This window comes from Octodon degus, unplaced genomic scaffold (genome assembly GCF_000260255.1).
Source record: "Octodon degus isolate 3935 unplaced genomic scaffold, OctDeg1.0 scaffold00004, whole genome shotgun sequence".
In the NCBI taxonomy this organism is placed as follows: Eukaryota; Metazoa; Chordata; class Mammalia; order Rodentia; family Octodontidae; genus Octodon; species Octodon degus.
The window spans coordinates 1,357,609-1,373,803 of record NW_004524580.1 but is presented as its reverse complement, the minus strand read 5'-3'; the positions used below and the strand labels follow the sequence as shown (position 1 = coordinate 1,373,803).

General features: G+C 46.8%; 1 protein-coding gene across 2 annotated transcripts in view; it reads left to right on the top strand.

Annotated features, from left to right (window-relative positions):
* Nucleotides 1–16,195, top strand: part of Tmtc1 (transmembrane and tetratricopeptide repeat containing 1) — a 241,028-nt gene that overhangs the window by 218,814 nt on the left and 6,019 nt on the right. For both annotated transcript variants that reach the window (XM_023716051.1, XM_023716045.1), the window contains 6 exons: nt 7,675–7,777; nt 9,505–9,640; nt 10,403–10,547; nt 11,866–12,003; nt 13,201–13,323; nt 15,977–16,054. In XM_023716051.1, coding sequence (XP_023571819.1) covers nt 7,675–7,777; nt 9,505–9,640; nt 10,403–10,547; nt 11,866–12,003; nt 13,201–13,323; nt 15,977–16,054 — 723 coding nt within the window. The remainder of the gene's footprint in view (nt 1–7,674; nt 7,778–9,504; nt 9,641–10,402; nt 10,548–11,865; nt 12,004–13,200; nt 13,324–15,976; nt 16,055–16,195) is intronic.

Genomic DNA, 16,195 nt, shown 5'->3' with positions numbered 1-16,195 from the left:
GTGAGGCTCACAGGCCTCTGTCACTCTGGTGCAGCACGGATGCTGTGTACACAGGATGGCCCACGCTACCCAACCTGATGCCGAACAAATAAAGAAATCACCCAGTTTGTAGGCATGTTTTCAGAACTTGTGTAAGAGGATTCACCTTTCTGTGTTTAATTTCAAGGTCTTTGTCTTCCTGAATTTCTGATTTTCTAGGACATTGTACTATTTTTTCATGCCATTCATTTTACTAACTGTGCTTTCCAGCTATTTCAGTGGGAAGATTTGATAAGAATAGCTTCTACTTTTGTCTTTACTTTTTAAAAGCTGCTGTGAGTGTTGTGGCAGATGAAGGAATTCTCAGCTTGGTCTCTCCCCGACCCAAGTCTTTGGGTAAATTTATTCAACTTTTGGTTGATGTATTGACTCATGTTTTATCTAGCTCAGCACTCAGTCTTGCCTACAGGAATGTTTCAAAACCCTTGTAGACACTCGAAGAAATGCTTCTGCCTGAAGGGCAGCCGCGAGGCATGTCTGTCTGGCCCTCACTGCCGTCCTCACCTCTGGACGCATCCTCAGCACCAGCAGAGCCCCGGCACGAGCAGAGCCATCGGGGCTGACACTCACGCCTCACTGCTGACCCAAAGCACAGAAGCGAGTCTGTTTGGGCAAAGTGGAAGGTTTGAGATGGGGAGGGGACGAGAAAGGCCAGAAGGACAGCACAGGACAAAACTATGGAGGCCATCATGGGCTTAGACCTGAGACCTACAGGGAGCAGGGAATGGAGCTGGGCATCTAAGGGGAGGGGTTTACCACTGGGCAGGTAGGCAGCCTTATGGAAACACATGAGCCATTTTGCAGGAAGTTCAGGTTTGCGTGATGGTGTGAGTGGCTGGAAGCTTTGTTTTAGGAAGAGTCGGGGAGAGCACTAGAGAAAAGCCTGCCTTTGTGGCCTGGCAGGGACTTCCACAGGTGAACAGAGATTAGGGCCCTGAGGCCCTGGGAGCCAGAGAAAGCAGGCATGGGAGAGGAAGAGCTCAGCTGTCCTTTCCAATCACACAAGAAATATAAATATATAATAAAAGATGTAAAAACTAAAAAAGAAATACACTCATACCTTCACAGTGAAATATTTAGAAACAATAAATATTTTTGTATTATTCTGGCATTTTTGTGATTTATTTTATTTTTGTTTATTTATAAATTTAGGACAGGGTCTACAGGGTGTACAGGGTCTCACTACGTAATTCGGACTTGTAGTGATTCTCCTGTTTTCAGCCTCCCAGTCCTGGAATTACGGGCATGTGCTACCATGCCCAGTCTCCATCGCCATCTCAGCGCGCCCCAGGGGCAGGCCCAGCACAGAATGCTAGGGATCAAACCCCAGCCTCTGCACTCTGCCAAAGCAGGCACTTTAGTCTGCTGAGCTATCTGGCCAGCCCTTATTTTTGTTATTTTAATGCTTACATTCACGTATGGCTTGGCTCCTGTCCTTCTCACTGTCATGAAGGTATGCATCATATTATGTAGGTTGCATGGTGTAATAAAGCCTTTTATAAATGCCACTGTAGAGATCGCTTACTTGTGCAAAATAAGGCAGTGTAATTTATGTAACAATTTGCCTAGCACTGATTATTGAGATTCTTATTTCTTTCCTTTCTTTTCTTCTGGCAAGGAACCTTTCCGTTCTAATAGCTTGTCTGAAAATACCATTTGAACCATCCAGTGATTCAGTACTGGGATACAGTCCTCACGTGCCAGAACACAAGTGTGCTTCCCGGGTCCCCAGACAAGTCAGGAAACTGCTTCGTGAAAGAGGACAACAGCTCATTGCTACCCTCAGGGCACAGCCTCTAGGCCCTGAATGTCGCTGCTTGGGCATTTTAGGAAAATGGCATTTGGAAAGATGACAGGGAGATTGGGAACAGGAACTAGATTTAGGGCTTCCAATAAGCAAAGCACCACAGTGAACAGGAAGCTTTTCAGAAAGGAAGAGCAGTACAGGAAAAACCTTAAAGAGTTTTTGTGATCATCTCATTTAGTCAATGAAAATGGAAGGTAGATGGAGTTAAGCAGCTGCTCAAGGTCCTGCCATGAATAAGGAGTGGCAGGACCGGAGCTAACATTTGGTCTCTGGAGCGCTCCCCACTGTTCCTGTGTTGTTCCTGGCGTAGTTAGACAGAGGTAGCCCACAATCGCTGGAATTGATGGAGTTTAAAAAGGTCCTAAAACCAAGAAACCTAGCGGTTGTGGTGTAGACCCCATGTCTGCCTGCCTGCACCAGTGCAGTCCAGCCCACAGGAACACATTGCAGTTAGGGGCTCTCACAGAAAGCCATAGTTAGAAAGCGGTAATGGGTAGTAGTAAGTGCAGCTATAGAGGAGCGGGGTTAAGGACACCCAGCGGGGTGTGTTGTTATGGAAGTGAGACACAAAAATTTCCAGGAAAAGGTGATATTCCTCTGTGTGGCCTACAGCCAAGGGTTGGGAAGTCTGGGCTCAGAAGTTGAGCTCTTCTTTGAGGTCAGGGTGGTGTCTGACTTGGAACTCTCTTGGTTCTCCGCTAGCTTTGGGGGCTGGCTGTTCTCCAGCTTTGCAAACAGGTCTATGAACATTCACAAGCCCACCGCCATGAGACTGGCCTATTCTCACCAGAGACTTGGTGTTATACTTTCAGTAAAGGAATAAAATTGACATTGTTTATCAGTCTGACCTTCTGTGAATTATTACCAGCCCCATGTTTATAGCCTATTGGCTACCTCAATTAATATAATAACATAATTATTTTCTTTTTATGTACTTTGGGATGATGGCTTCACCCAAGATTGAAAAGAAATACAAAATGATAAAATGTAAGATTGAGCTATAGATCAAATCAGAGGCTTGGGGTTAGTTTTTTAGGCAGGTTACTAATTTGCATGTAAACATCCACTGCTTTCACTTCCTGGGGTCATCTCAGTAGGGAGAGCCAGTTGATGGATGGGACACCCTGTGACAGAGTGCTTTCTGTCAGAGGTCAGGGCGAAAGCACTGAGCAAGGGATCCAGATGCACGGCTGCAGTGCTGGCCCCGGCAGCATGCTCCCCGCCCATCCTTTCCTGATCTGGAGTGCCCCCTCCACACCTTCCCGACTGCGCAAGTGCTGGCAGGGCCCTGGATCCAGGAAGATCTATGTGGTCTTCCCAGCAAGACAAGACAGTGCTTTGCCTGTCCCCTCACTCTCTCCTGGTGTCCAGCTGCTGACAGCTGATATGATCACAGTTCTGAAGAGACTGAGCATACTCTGCCCTCTTCCCACTAAATACCTGCATGAAGGCAGATTTTATTCACACACTTCAGTGAGCAACAACAGCAACAACAAAAAAAAGCACATGCAGCCAGGCATGGTGGCCCATGGCTGTGATCGCAGTGCTCAGAGAGGCTGAGGCAGGAAAAGTGCCACTCTAAGCCCGGCCTGTACAGTTTAACAGGACTTTGTCACAAAATGAAAAATTGAAGGCCTTGGAGATGTATCTCAGTGTGAAGGCTCTGTGTTTAGTTCCAGCATCACGTGCAGACCCGTGCAGCATATGAAAGCGTGTTGGTCCCTGCCCTGAGCCAGGCTGAAGCAGGAGATTCGCACATGCCAGTCCTGCCTCAGCAACTCTGGGAGACCCTGTCTCAATATTTTTTTTTAAAGAAACAGTCTGGGTATGTATTGAGTGGTATAGTCCCTCTAGTCCCATAGTAACTGCAAAGATAGACAGACAGACAGACAAAATAGTAGCACAAATACATGTGAGAATCCAATCACCTTCAATTAAAGTAGATGCAAAAATGATTTGCAAAAATGTAAGTCAGTGCCACTGTTTTCACTAATTAGTTTTGCCTTGGAAAATATATTTCATATAAATATGTTTGAGTTTATTCAATAAATTAATAAACATTTTAAAATTTTCTCAGCTTCTTTACTAGATGGGAAATACAGAGGTAGCCCACATAAATGAAAGGTGTAGGAGAGCCCTGGAATTGATAGAGTTTAAAAAGGTCCTAAAACCAAGAAACCTAGTGATTGTGGCACAGACCCCACATCTGCCTGCCTGCACCCAGAGCCGTCCAGCCCACAGGAGCACATTACAGCCAGGGACTTTCACAGAACACCTGCTCCCCACCTGCCCTTCCTGGAGGTAGCAGCATCTATGCTGGGCCTGGGAAGGTGGGGCCGCGTGTGTCCTGTGTACCTTCTGCCTTTGGAGGCTGGCTGGGTGCTGAGGCTGAGCAGGGCTGGCTCTGGCGTGGAGCAGTGTCCCTCTGGGGCACTGTGTTTTTAATGAAAGTTGACCTGTAAATCGATGACACTTCCTCTGGACCACACAATTCCATGGAGACCAGCAATTGTCAAGCTTCTGGGTCAGGACTTGTGATCAGAGGAGGTAAAGGACAGCAAGTGCTTGGAGCAGAGCCCCTCATTCTGCTTCCCAGGGGAGGGAGGGGTTCCTGCAGTCCTGCAAGCTGCTTTCCTCCAGGGGTGCTGGCCACTCTGCTCCTCCGTGGAGTTAATCACTGACAGAGCCAGTGAGAAAAGAGAGAGACCTGCTGAGGCCATTTGTCACAGAGTCTCAGAGCAGCCATCAGCTTATGGAGGGCACTGGGCACACGCTCCGCAGCACGGCCTCAAATCTATTTCTCTGCACTTGGAAAGTTCTGTTTCTAGGGGAACTCGGCCCACAAGGCCAAAAGCAAGAGAGGAGTGCAGATGAGAAGGGGCATCCCTTTCTCTGTTTTGGTGTGGTAGGAGAGGGGCAGGGTAAGCTCATCGGGCACAGCGGTAACTGCCCTTGCAAACATTTGCTTCTGAGTGAGCCCCTAAACCCTACTCCAGATTTCTTCATTTGTTAAGAAAACATGGATAACTAGTGTCAGCTCTTATTTACTTGGCACCCGTGTCCCGTTCTCTTGGGTTTTGGTTGTTCTTAGTGAAAGTCTCACCCATATTTTAAATAATTGTTTGTGAAATTTTTATTTTACCATGTCAGTGTGTTTTAAGAGTGCTGGGTAAATTAGAAAATTTGATTCTTTAGTAACATAGAGACAAGGGCCAGGGATTTAGCTCAGTGGTGCAGTGCCTGCCTGAGTTTGATTCCTGATATGGAAAAACAAACAAACAACAACAAAAACAAGGAACACAGAGACAATGTCAACCACCAATACTTGCTGAATAGGAATTTAGGCAGTGTAGGCTTTTCAGAAACTGGCTGTCCATTGCAGGATTGTTCTGGCTACTCTTTCTGTAGTTGCTTTTAATGTATTAAGTAATATTTGACCCCTGTATCTAAAACATGATTGAGAAATATAAAAAAAGAAAGCCAAGGTAACTGTTTCCCATGTAGTCACAGGAGACAGACATGAAAGCATCAGCGGAAACAGCCCTTGAAAGTGCCCATAACTAACGACCCCAGTGACAAGGCCAGCCCCCCCGGCCTCAGCACACCTCCCGGAGACTCTAATCCTTCGGCTACGTCTGGTTGTCAGGCCAGGGTTCTTTGCACCCGCAGAACACAAGGATCGTGTTGTGTTCATCGCAGTGCCTCCGACGTCTCCATCCTAGTAGCAGGTACGAGGAGTGAGTAGTCGTGGCAGCCATCAAGGCCAGCGGCTTGCTGGCACACGGAGCACCAGGCACTGGCTGAGCGTCACAGCACGCGCTCCTCCGCGGTTTCAGCATCTAGCGCTCACAACAAACCCAGGACACAGGCGCTGTTGTGATTCCTGTTCTTGCCTCAGAGCACAGTGAAATAAAGGTGCACGGACATAAACAGGAGGGCGGGCAGAGACTCCAGCCCCATATAGTCAGGCACTGTAGCCCAGTCCGCAATTTCTATGTCATACTTTGTATTTTGGTCATAGCTGTCAAGTGCTGCATGACTGGCTGCGTGAGTAATGCCTCAATGTCTTGTACATGTCATTGGAGTCTTACATAAATTATACTCTGTCTTCCTCATTTACCACACACACTGGCCAGCCCCTCAGTGGATGGTGTGGTCACAAAACATTTTTTTCTCTTGAAAAAGAAGTAGTTGGAGGTTTTTGTCTTTAATTATGTTGAGTTGGACAGTTTTTTGAAAAATCTCTGCATTTTTAGAAACATGGATCCGCAGTTTTGAGAGAATATGGATTTTTAAATAAAATTCACGATATTTGCCAAATACAACCCTCACCTTCTTATTCAATGTTGCTGACTAATGTGGAATCAAACCAACGGCTGCCTTCTGGGTCAGATCTTAGCCCCGCTCACTGCGTAGCACTTGGTGTGAGCATCTAGCGGATCTGTGGTCACAGACCGAGGAGGCAACGCCTGAGACCCTGCGCTCTGCCTTCCCTTCGGGCCTGTCAGGTTGGAAGCTCAGCAGGAGTGACTTCTGATAAAGGCTTCAAAGCGCTTGTCTTCAAAGCGTCTTCACTTGATTAGCCAAGAGGTTAGCCAAGAGGCCGAGAAGCAACACCTCAGAGTGTCTTAAGGAAATTTCTGTGCTTTTCTTTTACCTGACCATCACAGCAGCACTAAGGAATGAAATTGTCTACAGGTGGATAATTCTTAGAACTGTGGTTAACTAGATTTTAACTTCTATAATGTTAAAAATTGATATGACAGTCCCTCATACATTGAACTATGTACCAGAAAGTTAATTCAGAATTATTAAAATGTACTAATGTGAACCATTTTTGTTTGGTTAGCCTTTAGTTGTTTTAGCTTTTTACTTTTATTAATACCAGTATACAGTCCACAATGTATAATGCATGCACTTTTGGTGGGGGGTTGGTCTGTGCATATAGCACTTCTTAATTCTCTGCCTCCTTCCCCTCCCTCTATCTCCAGTCCCCTCCCATTTACAAAAGCTCTGTCTCCATTTCCCCTTACATCTCTTGGGTTTTGCTCCTTGAATTATTTACACTTTGGATTTTGCATATAAGAGTATCATGCAGTATTAGAGCTGGTGTGTCTGGTTTACTTCACTGAATGGTACAGTCTCCAGGTGCATCCATTTTCCTACAGATGACTCAAGCGTATCCTCCTTTCAGCTTAATCTTTAAATGAATTGAGGCAAAAGGCAATAAAAAGGTAGCTCATCAGGTTGGGGCTGTCGAGATCTGTGTGCACACTGCAGCATGCCGGAGCTGTGCCCAGTGGCCCTGGGCTCGCATGCGTCTCAGAGGGATCAGCTCAGAGGTGAAGAGTGTGTACCCAGAATGCAGCGCACATCTGGTGAGGGCAGAAATGAGACTTCGAGCACAGCAAGGTCAGGGCAAAGCCCTCACTTAATCTGTATAGGCCTTCCCTTCCCACATGCCTTGAAAACCTTCCAAAATCAGCCTTACAATGTAGGTCAGAGAAGATAGGTCTCTTTGCAAATGCAGTTCTCAAACACACCCCTGGGCACCCCACACCCTGCAAGAATGTTCAGTGCCGCCTTTCCCGCATGACCCTACCACTGAAGCAGATGTTTTCAGACCCTTTCTGGAGGTGGCGCTCAGTCCACCCAGCTGTCCCAGTTTAGCACACATCTGCTTGTCATTCAGGCAGCATTTGTAGTGCTGGAGCTTCAGGCCTGCTGTAAGTAAATGCCCAGTAAAGTCACCCTACTGTGCCACTACCAATACTCAGTTTGGTGATTTTCACAGACTCTATCCTACCTGTTTTTTGTTCTCTTATAAGGAAAGATTCAAAGAAGCTGAAGAAATATACCAGGCTGGAATAAAGAACTGTCCAGACAGCTCGGACTTACACAACAACTATGGTGTTTTCTTAGTTGATTCTGGTGAGTGCAAAGAGCAGCTGTTGTGGAGATGAGGCGCTGCGGTCCATGGCGCACAGTGACGGTTACCCTAATAGCCCCAGGAGCCCAACACACGCTAGCTAACTCGCTCCCTCAGTGGGCAGCAAAGCCCGCTGCCGGGGTCGCCTGGCTACACGGGCTGTCATCTGCCCAAGTCTTCAAGCTCAGCTCAGTAAAATCTTCCCCTGTCTTATGATCAAGTCTTGAGGACACAGTGTGAGTGATGGCACTGTGCCTCGGAGTGTCACTTACAAAAGCTGCTTAGTCCTGATGATGAGATGCTCCGCTACGCACAGCAGCAGCTTCTGGGGAACCCAGCAGATGGCCAGTACTGCACTGCAACTGAGAAAAGAAGTTTCTGGAATCATTTGCTTGTTCCTTTTTTATACACATTACAGAATCAGCATTATAATTGACACAGTGTTCTCCTGTGACAGGTGCTATGTGAAATATACTTTCTCCATCTTACTTAATGCAAAGTATTAGGCAGGGACTGCAGTTGTGCTTTGTGCAGAGCTCCTACCATGGGCATGTAATGAATATTACAAGGAATGAAATGGTATTTGAATTTAATGTAAAACATCGCTTTGTTCTTGTTGACTACTAGACTAGCTGCCCTGCAGTAAAATTCCATTTTAATTATTTTTTCAATATGAAATGCTTGAAAGGGTCCTTTGCACTGATCTGGAAATGTAACCTCATTTTTTGCATGTAAAATTGTTGCGTGGCACCACCTGCTGGTTCATCAGTCACACGCTAATAAATTGTCATAAAGATACGAAGGCTGAAAGAGTCCTCTCAGCCTGGCCTATAGCTTAGTCCTTCACTTCAGCAGCATACAGTTAGACCCCATCACCCTCATCCTTATAGGACAGTGACCACACCTGGCCACACTAGGACGTGATGTCTTGGTTTTTATAGCCATACTGAGTTCATACCCAGTGCACTTGGGAGGCTTCTGCAGATGTCGAAGGTCCCATCCTGCTGAGAAGCGCAGGCTCCTCAAGCTCAGCCCTGGGAATGCCCTGGGGAGCAGAGGCTGCATACTCACTGTGGCCTCTGCCATACTCCCTGCGGTGGTTGACAGGACTCTTCGGGTCTTTGTAGTTTATGCCCATATCTGTAACATAGTAGTTTCATTTTTGATTGTTTTAAATATTCCTTAAGTTTCAAGAGGCAGCTAAATAGCATCAGAAGTATCCAAAATGCCTACATAGATCATGAAGATAAAAACATTCAGAAATATATAAGTACTGGATATGCACAAGAGGGATCGTTGTTATTTATAGTCACAAGACAAATGTGGTTTAAATAAAAAGTGCAACTCCAAAGGAGATTTCAGGCTGGAACACCCAGCTCGCAGTGCTCTGTAGTGCCCAAGAGCCACCCGGCCCTTCCTCCTGCAGCTCCACCAGAGGGCAGTGAGTGGCTGCGGCACAGCGAGTGAACATCGCTGCGCATTCAGACATCACGGCCGCAAGGGCGATGGCCAGAAAACACTGTGGAAAAAAAAAAAGTAGAAGAAACAGGCCTCAATTTTTACTGCTTTTTAGTAATTAATTTATTGGGGAAATGAAGGCAAGAACAGCCCAAAGTTAAAGCAAGAATGAGAAGCAAGAGCTGGCTACATTACAAGGGGATGGTTTGTGGTGGATGATGACACCTACAAGGGGCTCTCCGCTCTTCTCTGCCCACTGTCACATCTGCAGGCTCCCCGGAGAAGGCAGTGACCCATTACCAGCAGGCCGTCACCCTGAGCCCTGGCCACCATGTGGCCATGGTGAACCTGGGCAGACTCTACAGGTCCCTGGGCAAGAACAGTATGGCTGAGGAGTGGTACAAACGGTACAGTTCCTTACCTCACTTTGTGTTTGTCTTTTTGTTTTTGTTTTTGAGACAGGGTCTCACTGTGTGGTACAGGCTGGGCTTGCAACCACTATGTAGCCCAGGCTGACCTTGAACTCCTGGTAATCCTCCTGCCTCAGCCTCCTGAGTGCTGGGATTGCAGGTGTGCACCACTGTGCCTGGTTCATTTCTTCACTTTCTAAGTTGCCTAGAGACCTCAGAAGATGCTACTAACTTTCTATCAGAAGAAACAAGATCTCAGAATATGTTATTAGCGGGCCGGGGGAATAGCTCAGGAGCACAGTACCTGCCTGGCAAGTGCAAGGTCCCGAGTTCAACTGTTGTTACCAAAAAAAAAAAAAAAAAAAAAAAAAGTTGGAATAACAGATTGCAGTATTAGCAAACTCTGCGTGTTGGGGTATACAGATCCCCATTTCAAGAGAACGGTCAGTGCTGTAATGGGGTCCTGGCCAGCGACTTTCCCTCGGTTGACCACAGTTCTAAAGCAGAGTCAGAATTGTATTTCCACTTGAGTTAATCCATCATTTCCTAAAGCTGTGGGCTGCAACCCAAACCTCAAATAGCAGATTCAGAGTGGAGGCAAGACTCACAGCACAACAGGAGTAGGCTGCCCACTGACCTTGAGCAGGGCCAGGGACTCTGTACCATCAGCACAGTCCTGTTTATCCTCAGAGCCAGATAAGCTTAGACCTTTGGAAATATGCTGTTTAAAAGTATCAGCTTGCCTTTGTCCAAACTCAGAGCCCTGCAGGTGGCCCGCAAAGCTGAGACCCTGTCACCCTTGGGAGCACTCTACTACAACACTGGCCGCTACGAGGAGGCGCTGCAGGTGTACCGTGAGGCCGCGGCACTCCAGCCATCACAGCGGGAGCAGCACTTGGCGCTGGTGAGTGGGGGCGGGGACCACAGGCAGCCAGGCTGCAGGCACCGAGACCCTGGCTGCCAGATCTACCGTACGATACTCGCCGGGGTTACAGCCATCCGCCAAAGACACAAATGCCAAAACTCCTTAGAGCTTTGTTTCAAAATAATTTTGGGCTTAGGAAAAGTGGCACGGCTGGGTGCATGTAGCTCTGTGCAGAGCGTTTGACTGGCACTAGCATGATCAAGGCCCTGGCGCTGCTCCCAGCTCTGCACAATGAAACAAAAAGTTGCAAAGGTAGGAAAATACTCAGTACCCTTTCATTCTGCTCTGTCAACTTGATTTATTTATTTATTTATTTATTTATTGCTGTACTGGGGACGGAACTCAGGACCTTGCTTTTGCCAGGCAGGTGCTTATTCTACTGAGCTGTCTCCCCGCCCCCCTCCTCTGTCAGCTTTTAACATGTTGACAAGCTCTCTTTTTGTGTCTGAGTGTATGTACGCACACACGCGTGTTCAGATGCACAGGTGTTCAGCGCGTCTCACAGATGTCCCTTGGTGCTAAGTTGTCCACCTACTGTGGTCTGAGCACACACGCATGTCTTCTTAAACCTGTGAGTCCAGTTGATCGCACACCTTTCTTACCTCAGGGCTTATGCACACAGTTCCTAAGTACGAGGGCTGCAGAGCCTTTAGCAAACAGCATCAGAGTGAGTGGCAACACTGTTTTCATTTCAACGTTAAGAACTTCTTTTTCTTAGATGTCCAGTACATCAAAGTTGTTGTCTTCTGCCAATAATTGTGTTCTTTTAAAATCATACAAGAGTGTTTGTCTGTGGATATGGTGTGAGCACCTCTTCAGAAGGCCCAGCCGTCTCCCCAGCCGTCTCCCTTCCCATCCATATACAGATGGCTGAACACCCCTTAGTAAATGCATGAGGGACACAGGAGTCACCCTCCCAGTTGGCCACCTGCCTTCCCCAGGGCACAGGGACACTGAGGCAGTGGACAGGACTGTCTTTGCAGAGCCTCTACTGAGCGTGCTTTTTTTCTTTTTAAACAAGGTCTCACAATGCAGCTCAGATTCATAGTGATCCTCCTGTCTCAGCCCTCCAGTGCTGGGATTACCAGCGTGCACCACCACACCTGGTCCTGGGACAGGCATAGTGTGCCCAGGGTTCCAGGGCCAGTCTGGCTGTGGTACTGGGGATCGAACTGAGGACCTTGTGCTTGCCAGGCAGGCACTTATGCCACTGAGCTATCTCCCCACCCCTGCTAGGGGTGCTTTGCGAGACACATCTGTAAAGCACCTTCTCAGCTAGGCCCATGTATTTTTGTAGGCGCAGGTTTTGGCAGTGATGGGTCAGACGAAAGAAGCTGAGAAGATGACTGAGCACATTGTTTCAGAGGAGGCGGGGTGCCTGGAGTGCTACCGCCTCTTGTCTGCCATCTACAGCAAGCAGGAGGCCCACGACAAGGTAGGAAGAGGTGGGCACCTGTGGTTCCTGCTTGGGCGCTCCACAGCTGGGAAGTCGAGATTCTCAGCCTCGCAGGAGCATCTCACAGATGTCCCTTGATGCCAAGTTGTCCCTGTGAAGTGTATATGCTTTGGCTTCTCCCTGGTCTAGAGATGTGATATAATTTTATCTGTTTGATTTTAGCCAATTCTAGAAAGACTGGCTTTCTTGTGTTTTTTGCATTTTCTATGTTTCTTCTTTCATGTAACCCTCCTAACAGCCCTGTAAGGCAGGCTACTATGGCTGTTGTTATTGCTTATCTCCACTTTAAAAGTCATATAACCAGTGAAGTCAGGAGCCAGCTCAACAGCGTATCTGTGGAATGCCTGCCATGCACTAGAAGCTAGGATAACGTGGTCTGCCAAACAAAGAATCTCTGCGCTTATCCTTCTGCTGCTTAGAGGAGCAGGAGACTGAACACACAGTTACACACACACACACACACGCGCACGCGCGCACGCGCGCACGCACACACTCACGCACAGTCGTAGCTGTGCTTGGTGATAGCATGAAGAGGTGTAATCAGGGACCAAGCCAGTGTGGAAGGCCAGATCTCCCTGTGAAATGATGTGGAGGAAGGCTGGATCATTAACGGGACTAATCAGGCAGACTCGATGGGAAAGAACGTTCTGGACAAGAAACCGCCCACGCAGAGGTTGTGTGGCAGCAACAAGGGGCTGTCCGAGGGATAGGTGTGAGAGAGCAGGGCCGCAGTGTGAGACGCAGACCCGGGTGCTGGGACCCACCGTTTTGTTCTCTATCCTGGAGGTTTGGGGTTTTACCCAGCAGCAGCATGGTCAAGTATATGCTTGGAAAGTCTGCTTTACCACAAAGGAGCAGTGGGCGCAGAGGGAACCAGGGGCCTGCACGGGGCTGAGAGGAATGAGGGCCAGTGGTCAGGGCACATCGACTCCACCCCACCATCTCCCTGAAAAGGGATTGGGGAACTTTTGTTATTTCTGGGTTTGTTTGGGTTTCTCATCACTGATGTATTAGTGACTTGAATATAAGTAAATTATTTTGTTTAGGTCATTAATTCTTGAGAAAATGAGAGAATGAAGAATGTATTTCGGTTGTGGTACACCAGCTAACACGGATGCAGCCACTGCCCACATGCTGGGAGCCTGTGTTTATTGACTTTATTTCGTCCCTCTTCAGGCACTTGATGCTATAGACAAGGCCCTCCAGCTGAAACCAAAGGACCCCAAAGTCGCATCTGAACTGTTTTTCACAAAAGGCAATCAACTGAGGGAGCAGAACCTTCTTGAGAAAGCTTTTGAGGTAAAAATACAGAAAACTTGTTACTTAATTTACAGATTACAACACATTATTCCATGCTTTGTAATGAAACCTAAATAGCAAAATCTAGTGTCACTGACATGATTGCAGGGTGAATTTTCGGATTAACTAACATAGTGTTACCCATTGATTTTCATATTTGAGGCTATGATTTGTGATTACTCAGAGTTATGAAATGCATCCTTTTCTTCAATTATTAACTTTAACTTGATTGTCCATACATTCACATTTTGGCCTCACAACACACTGTCTGCCTATCTGTCCTTCTCTATTGGACTGTGAGAAGCATCTGTTATAGCTGCGCTGGTGTGCAGATAGCTGTGGTGACAACGAGTCCTCACCGCCGCACCCCACTGCCCCACTCGCTGTGTCCCCTGCACACAGCCCGTGCTCCCCAGCACCCCCACTCCAGGGACCTGGCTTCCTCCAACTCAGAAAGCTGTCTCCTCCAGGTGCCAGTTACTGGAAAGGGACAGATAACACATATGGTCGGGTGCGCCTGTCACCCGCTGTGTGTTCATGCGTGTGTGTGTGTGTGTGTGTGTGTGTGTGTGATTAGATATTCTTCTTTGGAATGAATAAAATATGTTGCATTTTAAAAGTTGAGGCTGGGGAGATAGCTCAGTGGTCTAAGCACCTGGTGATTTGCACGAGGACCCGGGTCTGATGATCAGGGCCGCCTGGAGTACCAGACCTGCCCTGGAGGCCCCCCACCAGCCAGGCTTAGTGGCACATGCCTGTAATCCAAGTACTGGGGAGGCTGAGACAGGACAGTCACTATGAGCCTGAGCTGCATACCTCATATGCCTTAAATTTGAATACATAAATTTTAGAAGTTCAAAATCAAGAAGATACATAAAATCATAACTAGTGTTACAGAAACACTACATGTTAATGATAGTGATATTTACTTTAGTGAGTTTATAAAACCACCAGTGGGAACTAATGAAGTTATCAAATTGCCCTGAGTTATGAGAGGGCCTGGATTTTATTCCCAAAACTGAAAAAAAAAAAAAAAGATGTTTTATGTAAATATAGAGATAGAGATAATTATATTCATGTAAGTCTATAATGACATACTTATATTTGTATAAATATGTAAAGCATATGTAAAGTGATTTGGAGAAGCTAATGTGAATGTGAACCCCTAAAAGAGCAACAGAAATTGTGGCATTTTTGTCTGAGACATTGTGTGCTTTTCTTTTAGAAATTGTGCAATTTTCTTTGCCTTTTGAATGCTTTTAATAGCTTTATTCCTAAGGTATTTATAGTTAAGGTATCAACTTAATTATTAATAATTTATAAAAATTCTCTCTTCTGCATCTCTCTGTATCTTGATACATGGTGCTGAAAGAAAAGCGTGTTGTAGTTTCTACTCCAGTGGGTCGGATGGACTTCATAGAGCAGCGAGGCTCAGCAGGGAGCAGCAGGGGCCATGGCCAGTGCACACCAGCTCTCCACGTGGAACTCACATGTACGAAGCAACTTAATCTTTGCAGAGTGCATATGAGGGAGGCCTGGTCGCTGTAGTCACTGCACTACCGCAAGCTGAGATGCGGAGGTCCTTTGAGAGAGATGTGGCTCAAAGTCCCCCCGTGTGAGAGGAGCCAGGCTCAAATCAGCTTTTCTTTCCTATACTCAAGTCTCTGCTGATCTAAATAAACTAAGAGACATACTTTGAAGTTTAATTGTTTCTCCTAAACCAGAGGGATTGGGCTACCTATTATTTGGTGGATTTGTTTGGTTACGTTTTCACTAATAAAAATAGCAGAAAACAGTAAAATATATGCAGAGATTCCTAACTTCGGAGGGCTTTGCGTAAGCAGAGCCATCTCTCTCTAAGTAGGACCACATGGTAAGCTAAGCTCTGATGCAGCTCACAGAATTAAAGGTCTACGTCACAGACACTACATACAGTAGGGTACATGGTATTCAAACAAAGGAAAGTGCTGGAGGGATTGATAACACCACTGGAACATTTGAAGACTTCATGTAGCAGAAGAAGAATGACCTTCTAGTGATTAAAAGTGTCCCCTGGGGTGGCAGACCAGTGGAGCGTCTTGTTTTTGTAGTGGAGGCCAGGACTGAGTGGCCAGGTCAGTGATACTGTCGAAGGAGCTGCTACATCGAAGTTAATCTGGATGCAGATTACTCTAGATTCTGATTTTGCTTTTGCTTTTGCTTTTGCTTTTTCCTTAGTGCTAGTGATCAAATGCAGTCTTACAAATGCTGAGCAAGCGTCCCACCACTAAGCTGTATTCCCAACCCCCAGATTCTGTGATTTCAAGCAGACTTTTTCTCCTTCCCAAGTCCATTTATGTGAAGAAGGGCAAAGAGTGCAGTTCTCTTGCAGGTCAGGGCCAGCAGGAAATGGTGCATTATTATAGACATCTCCTGGATTCCTGCAGGCAGCCTCAGATGGCATGGGTCCACAGATCAGCTCTGCGGAGAAATTGCACATTTCAGTTTCTTCCACTTTAAAATCATTGACTTTGAAAAATAACAGAAATAAGCCGGGCCTCCCACAAGCTGGACATTGACTGGCTCTGAAGTATTAACCACTTCAGTGCCAGAGAGTGCAGAATACGGAAAGGGCTTCTCTTTTCCTAACCGGAGGTCTTTCTTACTCATGCAGAGCTACAGAGCTGCCGTGGCCCTGAACCCGGAGCAGGCACAGGCCTGGATGAACATGGGAGGGATCCAGCACATCAAGGTAGGAGGCCGTCCTCCTTTCTGAGAAAGGACTAAGGGGCCCTGTTCATTTCCTCTTCAGATCACTTGAACCTTGAAAATGTAGGAATGTAGGCGCTCAAAAGTGAAGCTAGTGGAGCTGGTGTTCATTTTGTATTATATA